This window comes from Procambarus clarkii, chromosome 64, assembly GCF_040958095.1.
Source record: "Procambarus clarkii isolate CNS0578487 chromosome 64, FALCON_Pclarkii_2.0, whole genome shotgun sequence".
Classification (NCBI taxonomy): domain Eukaryota; kingdom Metazoa; phylum Arthropoda; class Malacostraca; order Decapoda; family Cambaridae; genus Procambarus; species Procambarus clarkii.
In genome coordinates this window covers 13424457-13450969 of record NC_091213.1, presented here as the reverse complement: position 1 = coordinate 13450969, position 26513 = coordinate 13424457, and the positions used below count along the sequence as shown (strand labels likewise).

Below are 26513 nucleotides of genomic sequence, written 5' to 3'. Positions count from 1 at the left end.
CACATATCAACAGACTCACACCAGCAGTTTTTGCAAAGCTGGTTAACAGCCGAAAAGCTTTCAGAAGTCTGGACAAGGACAATCTGGAGGCATTTTAAGGACTGCTAACAGCCCATGTGTGATCAGTAATGAAACCTGCGTCTCCTGCGTGGAACACATTAAAAAAAAACCATGAGACAAAACTCGAGAAGGCTCAGCGATATGCCACAAGTCTGCTTCCAAAACTGCGAGATGTTTTGCGACATCTCTGTATAGACAGAGATGGATCATACTACATTTAGAGATGGGAAAGAGGGGACGTAAAAGATCCTAGGTGGATATGGACTAGGCCGATGAGAATGAAGTGTTTAACAGGAGGAACAGCAGAACTAGAAGCCACGAATGGAAGCTAGAAAAGCAAATGAGACATAGCGACGTAAATTTTTTGTTGTTGTTAAAGACACTTGAGTAAATTTAAATTAGCTAGAGGCAGTTTAGGCTAATATCTTACGTTGATTGAAATGTACACACGATCACACAGAGAAAAGTCTGTCCGACTAGTTGGCTGTTGTCTAACAGGCTGGCAGCCATTCAAGACGTAAGGGTGATAAGTTGACCAAACCACACACACTAGAAAGTGAAGGGACGACCACGTTTCTGGTGACTGTAAGACCATTCACAATGGACTTGAGAATGGTCCAGGACGGACCGAAACGTCGTCGTCCCTTCACTTTCTAGTGTGTGGTTTGGTCAACAACTTTTAGCCACGTTATTGTGACTCCTCGTCTGCGTAAGGGTGATAATCACATGCACACAAGATCATGTACTGTACATATGAGTGATAACTGGTAGTAGATTGACCTGTCTGTGTCAGGCGACGAGGGAACGAGTGCCAAAGGCACTAAATAAAACAGTGCTATGCAAGTTCTAAAATAGTAGTGTCTTAATGATTAGTTCAAGAATATTGAGGCACTTTGAACGCGGACAGACACCGTGTATTCTATATATGGATTTGCGCTTTTTCCGGTTTATCTGGGCTATACCGGATTGCACTCGACCGTCAGTCTAACAGTCTGTCTATACAGTCACCAGTAAGTCTTTGTCGTCCCCTTACAGTCATCAGTAAGCCCTTGTCGTCCCCTTACAGTCACCAGTAAGCCCTTGTCGTCCCCTTACAGTCATCAGTAAGCCCTGTCGTCTCCTTATAGTCACCAGTAAGCCTCTGTAGTCCCCGTACAGTCATCAGTAAGCCCTGTCGTCCCTTTACAGTTACCAGTAAGCCCTGTCGTCCCCTTACAGTCACCAGTAAGCCTCAGTAGTCCCCGTACAGTCACCAGTAAGCCCTGTCGTCCCTTTACAGTTACCAGTAAGCCCTGTCGTCCCCTTACAGTCACCAGTAAGCCCTTGTCGTCCCCTTACAGTCATCAGTAAGCCCTGTCGTCCCTTTACAGTTACCAGTAAGCCCTGTCGTCCCTTTACAGTTACCAGTAAGCCCTTGTCGTCCCCTTACAGTCATCAGTAAGCCCTGTCGTCTCCTTACAGTCACCAGTAAGCCTCTGTAGTCCCCGTACAGTCACCAGTAAGCCCTGTCGTCCCTTTACAGTTACCAGTAAGCCCTGTCGTCCCCTTACAGTCACCAGTAAGCCTCAGTAGTCCCCGTACAGTCACCAGTAAGCCCTGTCGTCCCTTTACAGTTACCAGTAAGCCCTGTCGTCACATTACAGTCATCAGTAAGCCCTATATAATCGATTACCCCTTAGTCGACTATTTTTGTCCACGTTCGTGTATTTGTATGATGTCCTCTCTTGCGTCCGATTCGTTTAGTAATCCTCTCCTTCGTGCAATCGCACGTCCTTCATCTCATTCCTTAGATTTTATGTCGATTCTGTCGTTCGTATGAACGCCTTCTCTTTCGTCCGTCCGTTTATATGTCGGTCCTCTGGTCCGTCCGTGCGTATATCGGTCCTTTGAAAGAAATGTGACGAAAGTGTATAAACTCGATACAACTTCATATAACAAAACTCACTAATTCTTTCTGTATAACGCGCGGGAAGCGTCAACTGACAGACGTAAATCAGCATCGGAGTTGCAATAACAGTTACCAGGCAAGGTAATTATTTGGAGAAAGGTCTAGGCCAATAGGGCTATACTGCACTGGCACGCCCGACTTCTTGGGCCATCGGGGATCGAACGCAGACTCAATAAGAAGCAAGGTCTTCGCTCTACCGACCAGACCAAGTGGTTACTAGGATAATGTGTCTTTTCCTAAGATAACCCTAAGTTGAAATTGATATTTGAGGCTAAAGGTTAAGACTTGTAAGTGAAAGACTGACAGATTACGTGAAAAACTGACAGATTACACGAAAGTCTGACATATTACGTGAAAGTCTGACAGATTACGTGAACGACTGAAGTGGCTGAAACGCAAACAGAGACTGCCAAAGAGTCCTATATATATTCACAAGAGCGTACAATGGGTTTAAGTACAGATTGCGTTAAATTGTAATGTTTTGCAAAGGCGCCAAGAGTGGCAGCGTTCTTGTGACCGGCAGCCAGGTATCACCCCCGGTCCGTGTCTGTGTGTATGTAGCGCCTGCAAGACGACCTTACAAAAACGGTGAGTTGATTAATACATTGAGTCGATAAATCAATTATCTAATTACTGAGGGGTAGGAGAGCTGATGGGAGGGATAGATGGCGAAGAGGAAAATTAATTTGTTCTCTCTCTCCCCCTCTCTCTCTCTCTCTCTCTCTCTCTCTCTTTGTTGTCTTTTTAAGAAGCTCATTTGAAAGACCATATATGATGCAACTTTTCATCCTGCGAAGACTGTAAAAGCTAGGAAGTCCGGAAAAGCTGGAAAGTCTTGCATATGCATTGAAACGAGAAGTTTTTTTTTCTTCCCCCACTTTACATGATCTTGTAGTGCACTATAAACGCTAGTGAGTATTCCCGAACGTGCCTGTTATTCCGTTCGTCTATATGCGTCCGTTCCCGTTTGCGGGTTTCCGTTCATCGACCCGTACGTTCAAGAGTCAGTGTATTATTCAACCGTTCGTATGTTCGGGTGTGTATCAATGTGAGGGTCAATCCCTGTGACCTTAATTTCACGAGCCGGTCAACTGATTCCATTTAGTGAATCACCCCAGAGAGAAAAAAAGCGGTTCCTAACGACTTAATTGCGTGTTATCTATTATTTAATCAACGCGAACATGGGCTAATATGCGAAAACCTAATTGAATAAATTGCATGATCTGAAAATCGAAGCTTTAAGCCTCTTTTTATTGATTTATTCTACATTTTATTTTTTATCTTCGTCTTTTTAGCTTTCTTTCACCTTCTTCTTCTTCATCACCACCTGTAAATAAATACAGGTTGAGCTTACAAATAAATTAGGTTGACCTTTTATTTTCTCAATGCCACAAAGGCCAACAATAGCGAATTGTATGAATACAATTGACCTAAAGATTAGGTAATAACGGCTGTCGTTGTGGAAAGGTTGAGCGATATTGTTCAGGAGAAATCCAATAGACCACCGAGGCCCTGCTTTCATTTTTTTAATCCTAGGTAGAGAGATGATAATTTATTTAGTGTCAGTCTGCGTTCACTAGAGAAACGCAGTGACAAGGGGGCTATGACCGAGGTTTTCAAGTGAGTTAGGAGCATAAACAAAAGGGGATATGATCGGTGTCTTCAAGTGAGTTAGGAGCATAAACAAAAGGGGATATGATTAGTGTTTTCAAGTGAGTTAGGAGCATAAACAAAAGGGGATATAATTTGGTGTTTTCAAGTGAGTTAGGAGCATAAACAAAAGGGGATATAATTAGTGTTTTCAAGTGAGTTAGGAGCATAAACAAAAGGGGATATGATTAGTGTTTTCAAGTGAGTTAGAACCATAAACAAAAGGGGATATGATTAGTGTTTTCAAGTGAGTTAGGAGCATAAACAAAAGGGGATATAATTTGGTGTTTTCAAGTGAGTTAGAAGCATAAACAAAAGGGGATATGATTAGTGTTTTCAAGTGAGTTAGGAGCATAAACAAAAGGGGATATGATTAGTGTTTTCAAGTGAGTTAGAAGCATAAACAAAAGGGGATATGATCGGTGTTTTCAGGTGAATTAAAGCATAAACAAAAGGGGGATATAATTTGATGTTTTCAAGTGAGTTAGGGACATAAACAAAAGGGTATATGAACGGTGTCTTCAAGGGAGTTAGGAGCATAAACAAGAGGGATATTATCGGTGTTTTTAAAGTAAGTTAGGAGCATAAACAAGGGAAATATAAACCACAATTATAAATCTGCTACAACAGGTCTAATCCCGATAAATGGATACAAGTTGCACAAGTTTCTTTTAAATAATGATACAAGAAAATACAGTTTTGGAAACAGGGTCGTGGAGGAGTGGAATGAGCTGCCAGCCGACATTAATGAGACAACGAGTTCACCAGAGTCCAGGAATCATCAAAGTATTTACTCAACCACTTACGAAACATGTACATCTTTCCTCAATCACAGAGACTTGGTTTACACGGATTTGCACTTTAGGAGCTTCGAAGCTTCACAACCCAAGGTTATTATTATTATAAACAAACTCGTAGTGCTTTTGAGCTCATCAACTATATAATAAATGTAAAGAAAGCCGCCATGATTGAGGAGAGATGCACAGGTTTCGCAACTGATTACGTAAGGAATAGTTTCAGGAATAGATTAGATAGGATCTCAGGCTCGACCCGCCTAGTATGGACCAACGGGGCGGTCTCTAATTCATGTGATAAGTCGTTCATCTTACCCATCAAATAAAACCTCTGGCCCACATATAGCTACAACGCTGCTCGCTAAGATAAACATACCGTAACATTAAACACTCACATTACCTACGAAATCACCTCGTGAGAGAGGAATTAGTGGGACGAACCTGTGCTTTTGTTTTCAAAGGAGATAAATATACAGCTAGAAGGAGCAAAGAAGCATTTATAAATAGATATTGACAAACACAAGAAGTAAAAATCTATATAGAAAAGATACCTGGAGATATGCAACCAGAAAGAGTAAAGATACATATGGGAAAGAAAGGTGGATAGAAGTAGATAGACCATAAGGAATAAATTGAGAGGGGGAAGCAATCAGGCTGAGGGACCCTCTGGTTGGCATTGTCTTAACCCTTAAGGTATACGTCATTAGTCAACTCTTCACTCAAGGTCCTTGAAAAGTGGTGCTGTAGGAAGAGGGTTGATTAACTCAATCAATTGTCGTGTTATGGCGGCTATAGAAAGGAAGAGGAGGGGTTAGGAGTTGACCAGGATATTTACTCTCTCTCTCTCTCTCTCTCTCTCTCTCTCTCTCTCTCTCTCTCTCTCTCTCTCTCTCTCTCTCTCTCTCTCTCTCTCTCTCTGTGCCCTGGGGGACGCCAGAAGGCCGTGGCTGGCAGGTGGAGAGACAGAGGGCGGTCATATAATTTTCCTTTACACAGGAGGGTACATGAACAGACGACCTCTGACTCCTGTTGGCAGGCTGAGAGCTTTCCCTTCCGATAGCTCACGGTAAGCCTGGAACACGACCCGCCAATGGGTTTACAACCAGATGCCCCATTACCTCTGGGTGAACAGAGGCGAGGAGTTAAGGGCTGGCGTCCAGATAGTCTTCCCTGGCAAAGATTCGAACACAGATACTACGGTGGTGAGGCGCGGGGCGGGATCTGTCAACTGCGGCACGACAGATCTGTCCGTTGGCCCGTCCCTCTCTTATTAGCTGTCCTCATGTGTCTGTCCGTGTACATGTACGTCATCGGTCGCGCCCATGTGTGGATCTGTATATATTAATTTCTGCCTATATGTAATTGTATATTTTCCTACTCGCGCATCGGTGTGTGTGTGTGTGTGTGTGTGTGTGTGTGTGTGTGTGTGTGTGTGTGTGTGTGGTGTGTGTGTGTGGTGTGTGTGTGTGGTGTGTGTGTGTGGTGTGTGTGTGTGGTGTGTGTGTGTGTGTGTGTGTTGTGTGTGTGTGGTGTGTGTGTGTGGTGTGTGTGTGTGGTGTGTGTGTGTGGTGTGTGTGTGTGTGTGTGTGTTGTGTGTGTGTGTGTGTGTGTGTGTGTGTGTGTGTGTGTGTGTGTGTGTGTGTGTGTGTGTGTGTGTGTGTGTGGTGTGTGTGGTGTGTGTGTGTGTGGTGTGTGTGTGTTTGGTGTGTGTGTGTGTGTGTGTGTGTGTGTGTGTGTGTGTGTGTGTGTGTGTGTGTGTGTGTGTGTGTGTGTGTGTGTGTGTGTGTGTGACTCCAGCGATCTCTTGCGTGCAGTCGTGCACGGGAACCTGAGAATAAACGAAACAAAAGACGATCTATTGGCCCACACCAGGCAGCTCTTATCCACCCAAACTCATTCACATAATGTCTAACCTACGCTTGAAACAATCCAGCGGCTCGACGTAGGTCTATGTGTGTCGGTCCGCTCATCTGTCCGACAACTTGTCGCACGTTTCAGGCCATCTAACCGAACACTCATCTCGGTAGGAATTAAATCGCTACTATTAACTGATTAGCACGGCGTCTTGTATAGTAATATTAAAGAGATTTATAATTTGGAAATTTTATTTAGGAATTATATCTAGGATTTTGGTCATATTATGATAAAATCTTTGGAGCAGGGCGGTGGAATCGAACCTCCGTCCTAGTTATTATGTACTAGGTCTATATGCACTTGAATTTTTTTCATTCTTACTATGATCATTCTTGATTTGTGTAGTTGTCCATTTTTCTTTTTCTATTTCTGTCGTTCGCATCATTCAGCGCCACAAACGTCAACAATGACGAAATATATGAATATTTCTACGTCAGGATCCCTGGCAATGTTAGGAAATAATGGCTGTCGTCTTGGAAAGGTTGAGTGATATGGTTCAGGAGAACTCCAATAGGTCACCAACCAACGCCTTGCTTTGAGTGATGTGGAAATTTGTATTGAAAGTATATTCTATTATTTCAGGCTCTAGGAGAGGAAGGGAAGGGAGGAAAGGGAGGGAGGATGAGATAGAGACAATGATATCAACTGATAATTAAGTTACAGTATTATTTTACAACTTGCTAAGTGACTGGGAATGGTGTTCGGTGCAGCGAATGACTCTAAACTTTACTATTTAATATGTAATCTGGAGTCTTTATCGCCTTCACCACCACACAACACTTCAGACGCTGTCATATCTATTATTGTTCCTCTAACTTGTGTTCCTGCTGGTAACTTGGTATCTACAGGTAACTTGTGTTGTAATAGTAACTTTGGCTGAACGTCTTGTGTTATAAGTGCATTTTGGCTGAATGAATCGTGTTATAATAGATCAGGTGTAGAACTCTTAGGCCAAGAGGACAAAGTGTAAAGTGGAAACACGAATGAGTCGAAGGAAATGTAAGGAAATGCTCCTACACTGTACGGTTGGTCAACAAGTGGAATGCACTGAAGGAAGTAGTTGTGAAAGTCACTTCCATCCAAAATTTTAAGGAGAGATTCGATAAAGAAGTCGAACTTCAGAATAAATATTAACGCAACAGGTTGAACAAGGCCAGAAGGCGGGTCATGAAGAGCTATATCTAAATGCTCTGTAGACACTCATAGGTTAGTACTGTCACCCCCACCACAACCAACACCACCCCTAGCACTGCCACCACCACCTCCACCACCACCACCACAACCACCACCACCCCTAGCACTGCCACCACCACAACATCACCACCACAACCTCACTGCCACCACCACCTCCACCACCACCACCACAACCAGCACCACCCCTAGCACTGCCACCACCACCACAACCTCACCACCACCACCAATACCACCTCACTACCACCACCACCCCTAGCACTGCCACCACCACCTCCACCACCACCACCACCACAACCTCACCACCACAACAACATCACCACCACAACCACCACAAGCACAACCACCACCACCACCTCCACCACCACAACAACCACCACAGGCACAACCACCACCACCACCTCCACCACCACCACAGGCACAACCACCACAAGCACAACCACCACCACCACCTCCACCACCACAACCTCACCACCACCACAACATCACCACCACAACCTCACCACCACCACCACTACCACCTCACTACCACCACCACCCCTAGCACCGCCACCACCACCACAACCACCACAAGCACAACCACCACCACAACCTCACCACCACCTCACCACCTCCACCACCACCACAACCACCACAAGCACAACCACCACCACAACCTCACCACCACCACAACCACCACAAGCACAACCACCACCACAACCTCACCACCTCCACCACCACCTCCACCACCACCACAACCACCACCACCACCACAACCACCACCTCACCACCTCCACAACTTCACCACCCACACCTGCATGCTCAATCCTTTATGCCATCACGTCCAATACCAGGGCTTAATGTTGACGATTTAACCAACCAGACTATTGGTTCTGGCAGCTTGCCGTGTCTCGTAAGCACTGCAGCTAATCTACATTTAGCTGATTTGACTGAAATTATGAAATTCTGTCTTAAAAAATCATTAGGAATCTGTTGAATAAAATCATTAGGAATCTGTTGAATAAAATCATTAGGAATCTGTTGAATAAAATCATTAGGAATCTGTTGAATAAAATCATTAGGAATCTGTTGAATAAAATCATTAGGAATCTGTTGAATAAAATCATTAGGAATCTGTTGAATAAAATCATTAGGAATCTGTTGAATAAAATCATTAGGAATCTGTTGAATAAAATCATTAGGAATCTGTTGAATAAAATCATTAGGAATCTGTTGAATAAAATCATTAGGAATCTGTTGAATAAAATCATTAGGAATCTGTTGAATAATTGGTCTCTCTCTATATGAGTAAAGTTATCTAAGTACTTCTTGTGCTAGTTGACTTTTTTTGGAATATTTTCGCACATTTCGTCGTGTTTTTCTTCCTGGGAATTGTTTAAGTGTTGAGCTCTGAAACCGGTTTGTTTATTTCGTTCTTGGTAAATATTATCGTATATCTTGCTCCCAGCACTGCAGGAGGACAATTTGTGGGCTCTTAAGCTTCTACAAAGCTCTCTCTTCGCCCCCTCCTTCCACTAGCTACTTGGGGTGGACGGTAGGGCGACGGTCTAGCTTCATGCCAGTCGGTGTTCAATCCCCGATCGTCCAAGTAGTTAGGTAGCATTCCTTCCCTCCCCCAACTCCGTCTCATCCCAAACTCTTATCCTGACCCCTTCCAAGTGCTATATTGTCGATATGGCTTGGCGTTTTCTTCTGAACAATCCCTTCTCTCCCTCCCCTCTTCTATATTTGTCATCAACCCCACCGTGCTTGACACCCCCACTAGCGTGCTCCCCCCCAACCCCCTCCCCGCAATAGTATCTCTACGCCTTCCCTGTCACAAGCACCTATTAAGACTTCACCCAAGTTCTTAAAGCACTCATGAATTTGGGGTTCGTGTTTCGATATGTAAATCTCGAACGATCCATTATCCATGGCAATATCTCAGCTGGAGCACGAAGGCTCCCCATGGAAGGGGGGAAAGAGGTGGGATAGAAGGAGAGAGAGGGAGGGAGGGGCTTATCGACATAACCTTCGTCTGATACGCCAATCTGTGTCGCTCTGTCCGCATAAGAGTGCAGCGGCTGAAGCCCCCAAGTGCACAGTGTTGGAACGTTCTGGGTTTGTAAACACGATCGCTTTGATCGAGGGGGTGACGTCACGGAAGAGGGGGGGTTGGGGGAGTGAGGGAGGGGGGGGGGAAGAAGGTGGACTGCGGAAAGAGGGGGAAGAAGGAGGAGGAGGAGGAGGGGATTGAGGTAAGCAAAGAGTGGTGGGTTGTCATCATTTTGTGCCAGGCTGTCGTCATATAAACTTGGCAGTAGATCGCCAGCTCCTCGCCACCTTCCTGTGTCCTGCCTCCACGCAGCAACAGACGACCTAAAGTGACACAGTAACGGCGACATTATGAAGTGACATAGACACTAATTAACACAACATTTAGAAGTGAGATTACATTGAATTTAATTTAAATAAAAGGCTCTTTTTTTAGCCTCAAGTTGTGGTATTCAGCTTTCAGACGTTCTAAGCACTTCTTGGTCTGACAGATAGCGTTCAGACGTGCTAAGCATCTTCAAGGTCTGATAAATAGCGTTCAGACTTGCTATATATAGCTTCCAGACCTGATATCTTCTCGATATAGCAAATGACTTCCAGACCTAGCAAAGTCCAGGCGTGATAAATAGCTTCCAGACGGGAAACACAACTTCCATATGTGAAACTCAAACATTATCTCCACGTAAATATTGTCCAGGAGTTGTAAGCAGCCTCATAACTATCTCCCTAACGTAGAAAGTAACGTCCAGAACTGACAGCGTCCAGAACTGACGAACGGTGTGAAGCTCTGACTGCTTACTTGCCTGACAGTCACCCTCCAGTCGTGACAGTCACAGCCAGACGTGACAGTCACAGTCTGACGTGATAAACACTCTATAAACCCTTTCTCAAACGAAACTCAAGTGAGACAGCTCGAAACGCTTTGTGAGAAGATATGACGAATAGTGTGAGACTACGTGAGGTGCTGTAAGAGATAAAATACAATATTTCTCGGTAAGAAAAATGAGAAAATAAAGCAGATTGAAATGATGAAAAGTGTGAAAAGAGGTGTGTGTCTTAATGGGAGAAGAGGAGAAGCATAATGTGTCACGAGGCCCAAGACAGTTGGACAGGAGGCGCGGCATAATGAGAAACGAGGCTCATTATGGAGAGTGACAGAGTTAGGGGAAGGATGCCCTATCAGCCTCTCCAGACAATGCCATCTCCGACCAGACCGACCGAGCATCATAGGAAAATTGCATTCGTTACACATCATAAGGTGAGATGACCAACTGTGTGTGCGTGTGCGTGGGCGTGCGTGTGAAGTAGCCTATTACTTTCCATATAGGTACACTATACGCCAGTCACCACAGTATAGGGGGTTTATATAGCAGTAACGGACCGTTCTCTCAGTCTGTCCCTCTGAAAAGAGTGCAAGTTTTCCCAAACAAGATTCAGGCAAACCTAAGCAACCCACTTAACATACTGAGATAGAAACGTAACTATTACCATGCTTTAGTTTTTACTAATACGTTGCATTTTTAACGGATTGGTATATTCCGTAACAAATACGACCAAACCTACAGTTCCCGTAGGAGTTTCAGCCTTTGGTGATGCAGAGAAACTTAAGTTCTCGCGATGATGGATGATGAGTAATTGTGGGGATGCGGCACCTTGGTCGGGCAGCCAATCGTCAGTTGACGATTGGCTGCCTCTCTAAAGACGACCATGGATAATCTGCCTGTCACGTATTACACCAAAAGGTCCATGTACAGGTGACAGACCTGACACCACCTCATGGACTCACAGATACTCCCATTATGAGCACGCAGGACAATACTTTAATCAACCATTTACTCTCAACACTGTTCTCATAGAAGTTCCGTTCAATGTACTTTGTATTACCGGTAAGAATTTTCTTGATTCACTTTATCAAGAGTAAACATCAGCTGAATTCATCATTATAATAACATAGTAGTTCACATTAACTGGCTTACTGTATAATGAGACATGCATGTTAACAACACTGTAGTAATCTCACCTCGTCACTTTTGACTGTGAACAACAGAGTACAAAACCAATCCAGTACTACGTTCCGTTTTCCTTCTACAACAATTAAGCAATTAACAACAACGAGGTGCCGCTGGTACAAGCCTATGTATACCAACATACATATATATGTATATAAGAGTATATGGGGGGCCTTAGCACAAGAACTGGCTACGGGAATATATATTTGTCCTAATGAATATCAGTTTTTACGTAAGTAAAAAAGTAAAAGTGTAAAACTACTTTTACCTAAGTAGTGCTGTCACTTATAATTATCATTATATTTTATTTATAAGATATACGAGGAATCGTGTTAGTGATTACTGACTAGGACAGAGTATTTGCATATTTTACATAGCCGGCTATTATAGCATCGTTTTGTCATTTAGATAACACTATTTACATTGGGTGTTCATCTTTACTACTAATATCGTGTTTTCTTTAAATACTATAATTATATTCCATTCAACTGGGTTCTAGGAGACTCGAACCGCAGACCCCACACGTGTCAGGCTGAAGCTCTAACGACGGAGCTATTGAGTAGTGTTAATAAGGAATGTCTATAAAAGCAGCATCCTGCTGCTATAATTATATTCCTTTACTATACCTTTACTGTTTTACTATAATTATAGTCTTCTCATCAACTATAAATTTTCAGTGTCTCAATTTCACACCACTTTAGAACTTCTTGAACTCATCACTAACATCACTGTGATTCACTTCGTCAGATGAGTGATGAATTAGCTAGATGATTCACTGGTTCTTAAGAGTATATATTCAAGCACCTGGGAAGTTTGCCTTGTCTATTTCGTTGTGATAGTTCAACACGTCAGACCAGGAGATTTCCTCAGACTTAGGATCATTAACAGTGATCACAATATACACTGAAATGTTGAGGATAAAGTTCACAGAGTTTATCCGTTTTTTCACGGCCTAAAATAACTTTAATTTGAAAATCCGCGAACTGTAACATCACTGTCAAGATGTATTTATATGAAATCCTCCCTAACTGGCACACTGTGGTCGAGATCCAGCTTCCGGTCCCAGCTGAGCTATCGGTGACGTGCTGCTGAGCAGCTAACATCATTCTAGGAAGCACAGCACCACGGCTCATGCGACGAGAACCTATACTTTAAAGACACTGTCATCAAACTGTAGACCATCATCTCTCGTGGGACTTGGTCCTCATGGCCAACACTCTTGCTCTCTTGAGGTGTCCTCTCGACTGAAGCAAGGTAGGGCACTCATGAAGCTTATAAAAGCTCTCAGACACTGTTTGAACCTCACCTGAAGCTCAGAGGTTATGATTCACAATCGAAGACACTTGCCAGAGCTCGTTTCCAGAGGTTAACCACATAGCACCATTGTTTTCTCCGACATCTGTCGCCCGAGTGAGGCGTTACCGAACCCTTTTTTATATGGAATTGCTCACTATCACCAAAAAAGACTGTGTGACTGGTTCCTACATACAAAGTTCTAATAAAAGTTCTAATCTTATTTCAAAACACGAGCTGCAATCACTTAAAGTTATGTGGGAAGGAGAAGGGAGGCCTAAATGGTTGTGTGGGTAGTGGACCTAGTAGGTCCATCTTCTAGCTAGCATAGCATTTCACATTTGTAATTATTCTTCCTTGTTATGACTCGTAAATTTGCACTATTTGGTGCCTCCTTTATTGCAAGCTATTTGTGGTGTCATTCGGAAATAGGAGGAATATAAACTTAAAAAGAAACAGGAAATAATATAATAATTATAGAAAATAATATAATTTTGGGATGGGGAGCGGTGCAAGGAGGGACTTTTATAGGGGTGGTGGGTAAATTGGCCTTGGGATTTGACATACCATATGCAGCCTACCGTATGGGGTCCCATTGTATACGACCTATTGTATGCTACCCATTGCATTCGACCTACTGCATGCCACTTATTGTATGCAACGATTACATACATCACTTCTGATTAACATTAAAACAAAATCCAATTTCTCCACGAAGTTGAGGAAGATGTTTTTTTCAGGTCACGGGATTTATTTAGTACGAGAACGACTAGACGAGTGACGAACAGCTAAACTGGGAGTGGTCATAACATCTGTGACGTCATGGACTTCCTTAAATCAATATCCTCCTTCAATTTTGCATTCAGTTCACGTCACAGTTTCTTTCCAGTGCAATAACATAACATTCTTTACGTGATTGACGTCACAGTTTATCCAGGTAATAATGTTAATGTATTTTCGTAGCTAATGGTATTGGGAACTCTGATGGCGTCACCGCGTATTATATCGATGATGTCACTCGAGTGATAATGACGTCAAAGACGTCCTATTGACCATTGTATAAGTTGTTTTCTCATGCTAATGACGTCATTGACTTTATATAACCAATAGTGTACGTATTTTTTCATCACGTACTTTCTTCAGCCAATGGCGCGTCGTATTTTCTCGAGCTAATGACGTCACTTTCTATAACCAATGGTGCGTCGTATTTTCTCGAGCTAATGACGTCACTGACTTTATATAACCAATCGTACGTCGCATTTTCTCATGCTAGTGACGTCACTGACTTTCTATAACCAATGGTGCGTCGTGTTTCGTGGTGTTAATGACGTAATAATATACTCAAAACCAATAATCATCAATTAGCCTTTCTCCTCCCCCTCTGCACAACAGCTTAATGTAAATAAAACTAGGTAACTCAGGGTCTCCTTACGACACTTGTGCCACTCTAGCTCTCTTGACTCTTGAAATTTGTGTACATATAAATTTAACAAAATACAATTTGCTCTGCGGGTTACGGAATTGTGATGACTTGAACGACGATAATGATGATTGTGGCGAGAGTGAATGATAGTGAAAATGATGACACTATGGAGCATAACAGCACTGAGAATAATTGTGTATTTATGTATGTAGGTTAGATATGCATTTTAAAAGCACTACAATCATCGAGTGTGGTTGATTGTTCAATTAATGACTGAACTATGTGTTTAACAGATCTCTAACGCTGTCCATGGAGGACAAGAAAAAATATTTATATCATGGGTTAGCATTGTAAATGTGTGGCCACGTCTGTGGTAGAAGAAAAATGGTTGTGAAAGTTAGAGAATCTTTGGGGTAGGACTTTGGGATCGAATTAACGCCTTGGATTATATCAGACGCGCGCCTTAACCCATGGACCACGATATGCTTAAAAGTTACCAAAGAAGCTGGTTCGATCTCTCTGTCCTGCTCCAGTGATTTTCTCATAGATATACCAGATTGTTGAGGTTTCATTATGCATTGTGAAAGCCCTAAATAGTCAATTTATATCTAATTACTCTACTGATCAAGTCAATCTTTCAATCCATTTTCTCTGGACTGGATGACACAACTTCTCTATTAAGCAATGTATTGCTCAATTTACCCACTTATCAATTATTCAACTAATTATTTTATCGATGAATCTCCCCAAATTAAATCAATCCAACCATCAATGAATATATGACTCTGGCACTGACTCTATCCATCGCTTTATTAGGCACCGTCAATAAATATCTCGTATCACACATCAGTTCATCTATCAATTCAATTTTATCAGTGCTCGACCTTTGCTATCAACTCATCAATCATACTTACAACTCTCCCATTGATGGAAATACCATTTTATCATTGGAGGGTTCATCAATCATCTATTCAACCCTGCAACTCTCTCGCTTATTAGTCTTTCCAATCTATCATTCATGAATACATTAACCCACAAAACCTGTCAATTAACTAATCTTTATCATTAAAGCAATAGATTTTCTCACTCAATCTACACATCACCCAATCCAATCCGTTCGTCACCCTCCCATTCTTGACGCCTTCTCCCACTATCTATCTAGTAATCCCAATCTGTCCACCAATCCGTGTACCAATTTATCCAACGTCTCCTGTAGGTGCGCAAGACGGTGGAGACTCTATTCTTCAGGGACAACAAGAAGCAAATCGACTTCGTGTTGGTCTACAGGGAGGAAGAGGATCCTGTCCACATCGAGCAACGTAGGGTCTTCGAGCAGAACCTCAAGGAGGAGGGACTCGATCTGGAGACGGAGGACAAGAATGTAAGTGGATGGAAAAGGGGTTAAAAGGGGGGGAAAGGGGAGGAGTTGATAGGTAGAGTTGATACGAGAGAGTTGGGAAGTCGACCTGGGGGTAAGAGAAGGGGATGGTTTGGGCGGTAGAGCTTAGTTCAAAGTATTCCGCAAGCGTTCAACGTCACCTGAATTTGTCTCTTTCTGCTACAGCAATCCCAGGATGGGTTGACGTACTTCGTGAAGGTCCACGCTCCATGGGACCTTCTGGTACGCTACGCAGAGATCATGAACATCAAGAAACCCATCAAGGTATGTGTCTAGCGGGGGCTGGACGAGGTCCAACGTGGATCTTGCTCTGGTGTGACTGCTTTTTATTTGAGTGTCTTTTTGACCCGTCAATTACATTTATTTGAAGTTTTTATTTCTTTTTTTAGTGTTTGATTTAAAAGAGAGGATTTTAAGGACTCTATTATTGCCCGATATAAATTTAAAGCTGTTGTAGAATCGATTTTTTTTTAAGTATTGGCTCAACGTTGCAGCAAATGAATGTCGCCAGACAGTTGCCATTGTTTCAACGTCGAATAATATTGTAACTGGTGGGTATGAAGGAGTGAAATGTTGAATAAAGTGGAGTGTTTAGTGGGAAGTAAATTAACCTAGTTCAGATTAATGTTACTGGTTCTTTATTAATTCTTCTTGATTCGTAAATCTTGCTTAATGGTCGTAATTTGCTGGAACGTGAATAATAGTCCAAGTTTAATGGTCTTAGGAATTAGGAAGGTGAAGCCACAGTTCTTTGGCTGTGTTCGCTTTTATGTTCATGGCTTCGTATCTAAACTTCGATTCTCACTAATAACTTAATCAAACTATTGGATCAGTTGCGTATACGAAACTCAATAAATATAATTTATAGAATACGATTAAATCTGAGTTTAAGGACAGTCAAAATGGAATCTTAAAGAAGTCACAAAATTCAGTTCGAGTTAACTTGCGTTACCAAGGCATGTGACCTGCGTTACCAAGGCACATGACATCTGTTACCAAGGCATCCCTATTTATAAGGTAAAGAGTAGCTACCAAGGAGGCAGTAACGTTAGCATCTCTGTGTTTGTGAAGGTGTGTTGTTGTCAATGTTTAGATTTTATGTTGATGGTGTGATGCTACACGTTGGTGATGTTGAGTTTCATGTTGGTAATGTTGGTCTTTATGTTGTTAATCTTGTTGATGTTAATCTTGTTGGTGTTAAGCTTTGTTAGTGATGTTAAACTTTGTGCTACTATGTTAAGCTTTATGTTAGTGATCGTAAGCTTTGTGCTAGTGATGTTAATTTGTGTATTAGCAACGTCTAGCTTTGTGTTAGTAATGTTAAACTATGTATTGATGTTAAAGGTTGTGTTGGTGGCCTTAGGTGTTGTGTTGGGGGTGTTAAGATTTGTATATTGTGTTAGTGTTGTCGTTCGTATAAATTACCTCTTAGGTAGTTATAAGTTGCCTCACCTCACCCCCCTGGTAAGGTAGTTATACGTACGAGGGAATTGGTTTCTGTTCATCTCGTCTCTTAGAACTGTTACAGCTTAGAATAAACTAGGTTTTTAGAGTTTTGAATGTTTATTAGTTATTTTTATTTACTGTGTGATTGGCGTGGATTTTCTTTTCTGTTTCTTTATTGTTATTTATCATATTTTGTGTGGATTTTGTGTGGATATTAACTGTGTTAAAATTTTGGTTGTGATCAAGATTAGTCTTGGGATTTTATGTGCAAAAAAATTTTTTATTATTTTTCTTTTTTATTTGTGAATCATTATATATTACAGTTGCAGTTTTGTGTCCTGAAGGCATACAAAGTTGAAAGAATTTGCATGTAACTAAATAGGATATTTGCAACCCTTTGCACCTAGCATAGACAAATTTCACTATATTGAAAACGTTTTAAAAACTTCCCTCTATTGTCATACAAAATATTGCATTTTTTTTAGTATAGTGACATCTTTTTTTACAACTATGCTTCAGCTAAAGTGGCATATTGTGATTCCATGCTTTTGTGTCGGCTCCTAACAAACTTTAATTTGCAGTCTTGACTTTTAAACGAGTTTTTGGTGCTGACATTCATTTTTATTTTTGTATAAAGTTGGCTATGATTATATTTTTCACACCTCTGGTATATTTTTTAAACGGGGTGCCATTTTTAATAATTTCAATTCCAAGCCCAAATTCAATTTTCCATTTTGCATTCCATTCCCTCTCAGTTTGGAATCTCCCTGACAGATGCCTCTATTTACATTTCCTTGAATATAGCAGTTTTTTCCGAAATATTCAAGATTATATCCCATTTCCACCCCGATCTACTAAATTTTGAGCTTTAATCCCCTGCCCCGCTCAAAAAAACTATCTTTCTGTCCAACTATCCCTATTTTGCATAAGTTACAATGGCTCAAAATTAACACAAGGTTAATTTTGGTCTGGTGTTGGGCTTAAAACCTATCAATCTATTATTAAGGCAACACAATAGCTTACTCACCAACCAACAGGTAAACTCAGTTTATATACTCAGAGAAGCGAGGTATACCCTTCAGAATATATAAGCATGGTATACCTCTCGGGTATATATCTCTCTTGAAGGTTGATGTATACTGATGTTGATTTGACTATCATAAATGTATTCAAACATTTTATTACATAACCTTTATGGTTTGACAATAGAGTTTACTAAAGAAAATTCATACAAACTTTTAACTCAGAAGTTTAATTCAGATGTTTAGAGTGAAATTTAATATAGAAATTTAATACAAAGATTTAATATATCTGTTTAATATAAAAGTATAATATACAGAGGTTTAATGCAAAAATGTAATTAAAATGTTTAATTAGGAGGTTTAATTAAAACAAATACAGAATTGATAACTAGCAGTCAGGATTGTTGATAATTACTTTCTCGAATACTTGCATAGACTTTAGTTTACCATAGTGTATATTACCATAGTTTACCGCTGTAGTTTACCATAGTGTATAAGTATGCTAGGTGTTATGCACGGCAAATTATACATGCATTCCAAAATCTAGAAAGATAATATTCGTTTAGTTTGATTGAATTTGTTGTGTATGATAATGTATATATAGTGTATTTTGTCACAAATTTCCCAATAGCACTAATCTCCATCACAATCTCTCTCTTCCCACAATACAGAAATTTATTGTCGTTCGTGGAGGAGAAGTCTGGGTAAGTGACGTCACTCCTACGTGTCAATTACGTGTCATGACGTCACTGTTGTTGCTACTACAATGTCATCTCTGTTGTCAAATGTGCCTTTGTACCTCGTCCGTTCTCTCTTGGTCATGTCCTCATGCTTGTTCCTCACCCAAACTGGCATTTAATCGGCCTTAACATCTAGACATTGCGCAGAGCTGTGGTTATGAAGTAATTGGATTCATCTATTATGCCGTTTTATTGCTGATACGGGATTCTGTTTTTTGGGGAGGCTAATTCTTTTATAGAAACTTGTATAGGGAGAGAAATCACAATTGCGTGATGCATCAAATGAATAAATCCACAAGGGTCGTGACGAGGATTCGAACCTACGTCCGAGAGCATCTCAGACGCTGCCTTATAAACGACGGTCGTAGCTCAGTCGATTAAGGCAGCGTCTGGGATGCTCTCGGACGCAGGTTCGAATCGTCGTCACGGCCCTTGTGGATTTATTCACTTGTATAGGGACATTTGTTTCAAAGTTAATATGGGTTTTTATGTACAAATGTGTTTTTATTTTTGTTGTTAATGTTGCCACAAAGATCAAAAGCGGGATAACATATAATAGACGATAATTATATATATTTTGTTTAGTTTTTACGTCACTGTAAATAAGTCGTAACTTACTATGCGGAATCAGGATTCATTCAGTATTTAAACACCCAATTGCGAAATTTGTACACCTTACGTCGATCATGGCGGCCATGTCTGAGGAAAGATATACAGGTTTCGCAAGTGTAAATGCCACATGGTTCCTGGACCTGCTCACCGTCACTGGAGACCTTGTCTGAGGAAGGAGCAGACGGTACCGTAGATGCTGAGTTATCGGTTCAAGGTGTAGGCTTATATAAACCTAATTGTAGGCCATCTGCAGTCTCATATAGGCCTATCAGTTCAGTACTAGGCAGTGAGTGTCATGTATAAACACTGAATTATGTATAGCAAGCCATTAGTGTATTAGTACATGAAATTGTTATTAGAAAATTGTTAAATTGTTAGTGTAAAAGTACATGAAATTGTTATTAGAAAGAAATATCTAAATGTCAAATTGGTTTGACACAACATGTCAAAGCAATAGAAAATGAGAAACAATATATTACATGCAAAATAACAACAAAATTAATAAAAACAAAAATAACATGGGCATAAAACGCATATGTAAAAAACTTTATCAATAAAATTAATATCAAATTAAAAATTATAACATTTAAAACATCAAGTAGTGATATTAAAGTCTACGGATCACGAACCCATATTTGAATATAGTACTTCCTATTATAGGACATTTAGTGTTTATCCAGGAATTTGTTATCTAATTCTAATCTAATCATCTAATTTGTTATATAAATGTTATGTTGCATAGTTCAAAGCTCAGATTCCACTTTCATAACTAGCGTCCTGGGGATTGAGTAGTAAACATAATGAATTACAAGGCAACTGTTACGTGTAGTATATGAGTAGATTAATCATTGCAACATATGTAATGCAATGCTCTATTTTAGTTTGATTAACTCTATCCAGGTTTCTGCTGGAAAATGTCAGGGTAGCATGGGTGAATAACTCTCGCTTGACTCCAGTGTACTTCAGGATTTTATCTACTGTTGTTAAACTAAATAAAAGTATGATAATGATAACAAAAGGCAGTGTCCGGTGCTCCTTCTTCATAGTTGATGGTGACGATGGTGTGTGTGTCTGGGCCTTCTATGGTGTTGAGGTGATGAGCTGTCAGAGGCTGACTAGGACAGGGAAACTCTCTCTATTTATTTGATGGTACTGTCACTCTGAAGATTGTCTTGGATCCGAGTCGGTGGGTAATGCTGGTGCACTCTCTGGACCAGGACTTGTCAAGCATTTACTCATCCACTCACGAAACCTCTACATCTTTCTGCAATCATTGCGGGTTTGTTTACGTTTATTTGACCAGTTTACCAGCTTGAAAACTTTACAGTCTATGGTTATTAGTGTTATAGACAACTTCGTAGCGCTTCGGAACTTTAAGCTGGTTAATAAATATTTACAAAGCCGCCATGATTGAGGAAAGATATACTGGTTTCGTAAGTGGGTGCGTAAATATTTGATGAATCCAGGTCCTGGTCTGTACGAACGACTTTGATGATCTTAAGATGTTTTCATGTTCGGTGAACCAGAATTTATTTTGTGGATAACCTTAGAACTTTCTGCTTTCGATTTGGCATCTTAAAAATCATTCAATTACTTTTAATTTAGCTGGCTATTGAAGAGCAACTTGATTATGATCGAGCTTTATCTTGATATGTGGTTACTTCACCAGTTCCAGCCGTCCACTTCGACTGTAACTTTGGTAGAGCGAAGACCTCGTTTCTTTCTGGTCCTTGTTCGATTCCCCGATGCTCCGAGAGGTCGGTCACCGACTCTCATATCCCAGCTCCTTGTCCTCGTATCTTCCAAGTGCTACATAGTCCTGCCGGCTTTCTCAAGATCATTTGTGTTCTTCTACAAGACGAATATTGATTGTTTAAAACTAATGTCACTCGTTATTTCTTCTTTGAATCATGAGGGGATATTTTTCAATTCCTAGTGATTGCACAAAGGTTTTTGCTGTAGGAAAATAGATCCAAGGAATTTGAGAAATTGTCGATTTCCTATAACTATATTCCTCATACCTTTTTCCAATAAAATATTAGTATAATTTTCCAATCACGAGGCGTTATCTAAACACGCTTTGTGATTTATGTAAGAATTTCCGTCTTCAATCCATCATTGTGTACAAACATACACGTTTCACTTACCCGTGTGCCTTTATAGGCAGGTTTAATTGTGGTTTACCTTTTGTGTACCTGTGGTCGGTTTAGAGAGTTTACCAACACTTGCATCCTGACCTGAGACCAGGCTTCCATGAACAAATCCACAAGGGCCGTGACGAGGATTCGAACCTACGTCCGAGCTTCATCGACTTGAGAATGGTCCAGGACGGACCGAAACGTCGTCGTCCCATCACCTTCTAGTGTGTGGTCTGGTCAGCATTGCCATTAAAACCCGGCTCAAGTCTGCAACTTATGCAATGAATCCTCACGTTTCTTCATGAAGGTCTTGTGTTTTGACTATGTTATTTATGTTTAATGAAGGTTTCGAGGTCGTGGGTCTCTTGATATTTATACAATGTTCTCTAGTTGGGATTTAGGTCGTTCTTCCTCGTCCTTCCTCTAACTCTAAGGAGGTTTCTCTAGCCTGGGCAGGTCTCGAACAGCTCCTTGACTTAACGTCGCCAAGTAGATGAAGTGTAGCAGCTTGCCTCTTCACTGTTTCACGAGGCACGATTGTGAAATGACCAAACCATACATCAGGAAATGGAGAAACGAGGCCTTTTTGCTTCGTTTATGTCTATTATTATGTCGTGTGCGATGTCACTTGATTTATTAATGGTCCGGAACGAACCGAAACATTGTTGTTTCTCTATTTTCTGATGGGTGGATTGGTCATCATATCTTCAGCCACGTTATTGTCACTCATCGTCCATGATAGTAGCATTTTCATCATTTCATCACCTTCATTATCATTATCCTCAGTCTACATGTTCGTCCAGAATGGTTGTCTTAGCCTCTGTTTCACTCTGACTTCCCGAGGTTCACCGTCCTTAGTCACTATATTCACCACCAGTCACCATAACCGTGTCACCAGTCCCAATCACCATAACCTCCACCATGTCACCATTATATATTTCTCTTCACCAAACTTCGCCTGAAATGCATTCACTTAACACTTCCAGTTTTCACTTTGCTAAAGTGCTCCACTACCCACCTAATAGTTCATTTTATCATGTAAATACCCACCCGTATCCACCTGTATCCACACGTAACCATTTATATCCACCTGCGTCCACACGACGAGTCTCTGAATGCACGAACTAGATGTATTATTCCCTCTTCAAACTGCCCAGTGTAAAGAGGAGCACTTTCTACTTTATAACAACACCTGTAACCCATTTATGCAACTTAGTAGGTGTGGAAGATGGCTTTGTAGTGTGTCTCTCGCTTTGGGAGTCAGAGAATCGACGCTCCTAGTACCCAAGTGAATGAAATATATATAATATATATTATATCATATATATTATATGTTTATATATATGTAAATATGTTGATATGTGTATATATATTTTTCCAAAAGTAATTCTTCTTCAATTATTTACTCACTTTGCATATATTGTACGATTATTTACCGCTTTTTAAAACCTTGTAAATACATTGTTACGAGCTAAATGATATCACATCATATTCTTGGAGTTATGTATATAATGTCGAGAGTTTGTTCTGTTTATAAGGGAAGTGGAAGTGACATACAGGAGACAGCAATGTTGGTGGTTGGGAGGGGTTGGTGGAATCTGTGTAATCCTCTGTGGAATCCTCATCTGTGTAAAGATGAGGTTATCTGGAAGGGTGGCAGTGTGGAAGAAAGCGACGGGTGTGGTGAAAGGGACGGGTGTAGTAGAAGGGACGGGTGAGGTAGAAGTGACGGTTTTTAGAAGATTCTGACACCCGTCAGACTCGCTACGGACCTCTATCAGAGTTTCCTCTGGCATCATCCTGGCCAGAATGATGCCATTTTGAGATCTGAAAGTTCGCCAACTTTCGGATCCCAGAATGTCTGCTCATAACACTTGCCCCAGCTGCACGTACGACCCGCTGGTGGTCTAAGGTCTCCCAGCAAAGTGTCTGGGGTCGTCCTGACAAGTCTCGAGTGTGGGAAGGTGTGTAGAAGGTCATCAAGTGAGGTCAGAGTGTATTAAAGGAAGAGAGCGTGACTCCCAGAGACGTAGGGATGGATGGAGAAGATCAAGATGGGAATTAAATTGCCGGGAGAGGTAACAGAGATGGGAAGGAGAAACAGTTATTGAAGTATTGTATAAAGTAACATAATCGCCATGGGTTCACAAGGTTGTTTCAAGCGTAGGTTAGACATGTATATGAATGGATTTCTGTGGGGTATAAATAGGAGCCGCTTCGTATAGGTCAGTAGGCCCTTCTGCACCTTCCTATTGTTACGTTATTTGCAATGTGTAAACTGAGTTTCAGATTATCGCAGTGAATTAGGGAAAGAAAAAGCTATCCCACTCAAATATGTTTGTTGACACAAGCAAAACACATGTATATGGGCTGACAGAAGTAAATATTCAGATAATTGTATCCAAAATACACACACACATGCATTTAGACATGCAAATACAAACATACAGACATACAAACAGACATGGAACCTGCAAACACACATACACGTAGTCAGGCAAACACACGAATCTGTAAACATTCCGTGTCATTACATACCTGAAGCAGCGCCTCTAATAAGCTTGTTATGGGGGAGTGAGTTCGGGAGTTCGAAAAACGATGATATTTGAGTTTATACACGCAATATTGGTCAATAAATGGATTCACTGTACGACTATGAGTGGAGCAACGAGCCTGTTGGTATTTGCACAAGTCGTCATAGCAAGAAGGACAAGCGCTCCTAGTAATGACGAAAATGCTAGTAATATTTAAATACACAAATAGCGAGGACAACAATGATTACAATAAGGCTGAGACTAGCAAGTAGCAAGAAAATTACCTCGGAGCTCAGGATTACATTCAAGATTACCTTGTACTGTACGCGGAAAAACAACAGAAATAAAGGGAAAGTAACAGCTAAAGTAACATGTAAAGAATTTACACAAAGTCTTTCGCACTCTCCTGAGTGCTTTGTCAAGGTCTGAGTGTGTGATTAGGACGAGATTTACATCTCGACGTCTAATCTAATAAAGATTAGACGTTGAAATGTAAGTTGATGTTATATCTGTAAGAAGACATTACCATTACTTATTCAAGCTACTGTTGGTACCTCTGATGTCTCAATCATTTTGTTGTAGAAACTGTACGCTGTTGCGCGTCGTAGATCTGCGCTGTAGTGCGTTAAAGAAGCTTTACAATGTAGTGTCGTAGAAGTTCTATGTAGTAGTGTGTTGTAGAAGATCTACGCTGGAATAATTCTCTTACGCTATATTTTTTGTAGGTAGAATGATGTGAATTGGCCAGACCACACACACTAGAAGGTGAAGGGACGACGACGTTTCGGTCCGTCCTGGACCATTCTCAAGTCGATCGACTTGAGAATGGTCCAAGACGGACAGAAACGTCGTCGTCCCTTCACCTTCTAGTGTGTGGTCTGGTCAATTTACTTTAGCCACGTTATTGTGACTAATCGCCTGCATAGAATGATGTGAAATCTTTTACAAACTCCGGTCTAGCTTAGACCATCCTGTCGTGGCTTACAATGTTGCTGTAACAATGATTCATCAACTCAACGTTGATCTTAAATTGATCCGACGTTGATCCAATGTTGATCTGCATTACTCAAGCAGGTTTTTGCTCCCTGGGTGTAAATAGTGTCGTCCCCGGAGGCTTAATCTTATTTTTTTCAGTGTTATCCTGATTGTCTTATTGACCGGTGAGAGCTGAAGGCATTGATGAGTAAGTGAATGAAGGCGTTGATGAGTAAGTAAATGTGTCAAGGTGAGTATTCTTCTCCTGCGCATGACAGCATGTGATTTTGATGATCTATATGTATGTGTCTGTGTGTGTGTTTTTGGAATATATGTACATTTCATGCGTCCATGTATGTGGGATATTCTTGATTAATTGGTTGTTAATTATGAATTGTGGATGTTTTATTCAGATTTAATAATGATTTTTCGATGTTTTATTTGGTGTTAATAATTTCTTTTGGATGTTTTTTTATTCAGAATTAAAATTGACCTTCGGATTTTTGTCTTGTGCGGATTATTTTAAGCTTGAGGTTTTTATAGGGCCCCTTTTGTGACCTTTTGTGACCTTTTGTGACCTTTTGTGACCTCGTGTGACCTCTGGTCTTTGTTAAATAAAAATAATATTTTATTATGATACATTGTCAAAACTTCGGGACCACATTGGCTCATAAATCCATACATTATGTATTGTTAAAACTGTTGTTAAACATCTATATTTAAACAAAACTGTCAATATCTTTGGAACATAATGGCCCATAAATCCAACAGGAATACATTGCTTTGAAGGAAAAACTTTTGATGTAAATACATAATTTAAAAACTTAAAGAAATGGATTAATTGATGGTATTACGGTGTTGGAGAATGTTTCTAACCGGATCTTCTAGACATATACCTCCTCGTCCCGTCTAGCAAATGATAACTTTTCATGTGTTAATAGTCTGTTGTTAATGATCCCATTGCCCTGTATTGATGACACGTTGAGTGATGCTAACTTCATTGACGCTAATGATAACTTCATTAATTGTACTCGACACAACTTATTCCGTATTCTGTCATAAGCTTCGGCCACAGAAGCAATGGCTTGTCGATACCTCCTACCCAAGCCTTCTGCCTCGTTTTCTGTCCATTTCTTAAATTCCTCACGTCATAATTTCCCCTCGATGTGTATGAGATTTGACTCGGCATGTACGAGACTGGCTACGACATGTACGAGACTTGCCTTATGCAGTCTATTAATGCTTTATGTCTCTTGCAACTCCTCCTGTGCTGCCATCGACCATGGACGCACCACCACCATCTACTGCATCGCTCCCTGCTGCCTTAAACG

General features: G+C 40.9%; 1 protein-coding gene across 6 annotated transcripts in view; it reads left to right on the top strand.

Annotated features, from left to right (window-relative positions):
* LOC123769002 (anoctamin-4) overlaps window positions 1-26513 on the top strand; it is a 72294-nt gene that overhangs the window by 15920 nt on the left and 29861 nt on the right. For 4 of the 6 annotated variants that reach the window (XM_069309193.1, XM_069309190.1, XM_045759934.2 and 1 more), the window contains exons 5-7: window positions 15533-15697; window positions 15881-15979; window positions 18855-18887. In XM_069309193.1, coding sequence (XP_069165294.1) covers window positions 15533-15697; window positions 15881-15979; window positions 18855-18887 — 297 coding nt within the window. Of the gene's footprint in view, window positions 1-9841; window positions 10850-15532; window positions 15698-15880; window positions 15980-18854; window positions 18888-26513 lie in introns of those variants that run through there. The other 2 variants (XM_069309194.1, XM_069309192.1) reach the window with 2 other exon arrangements.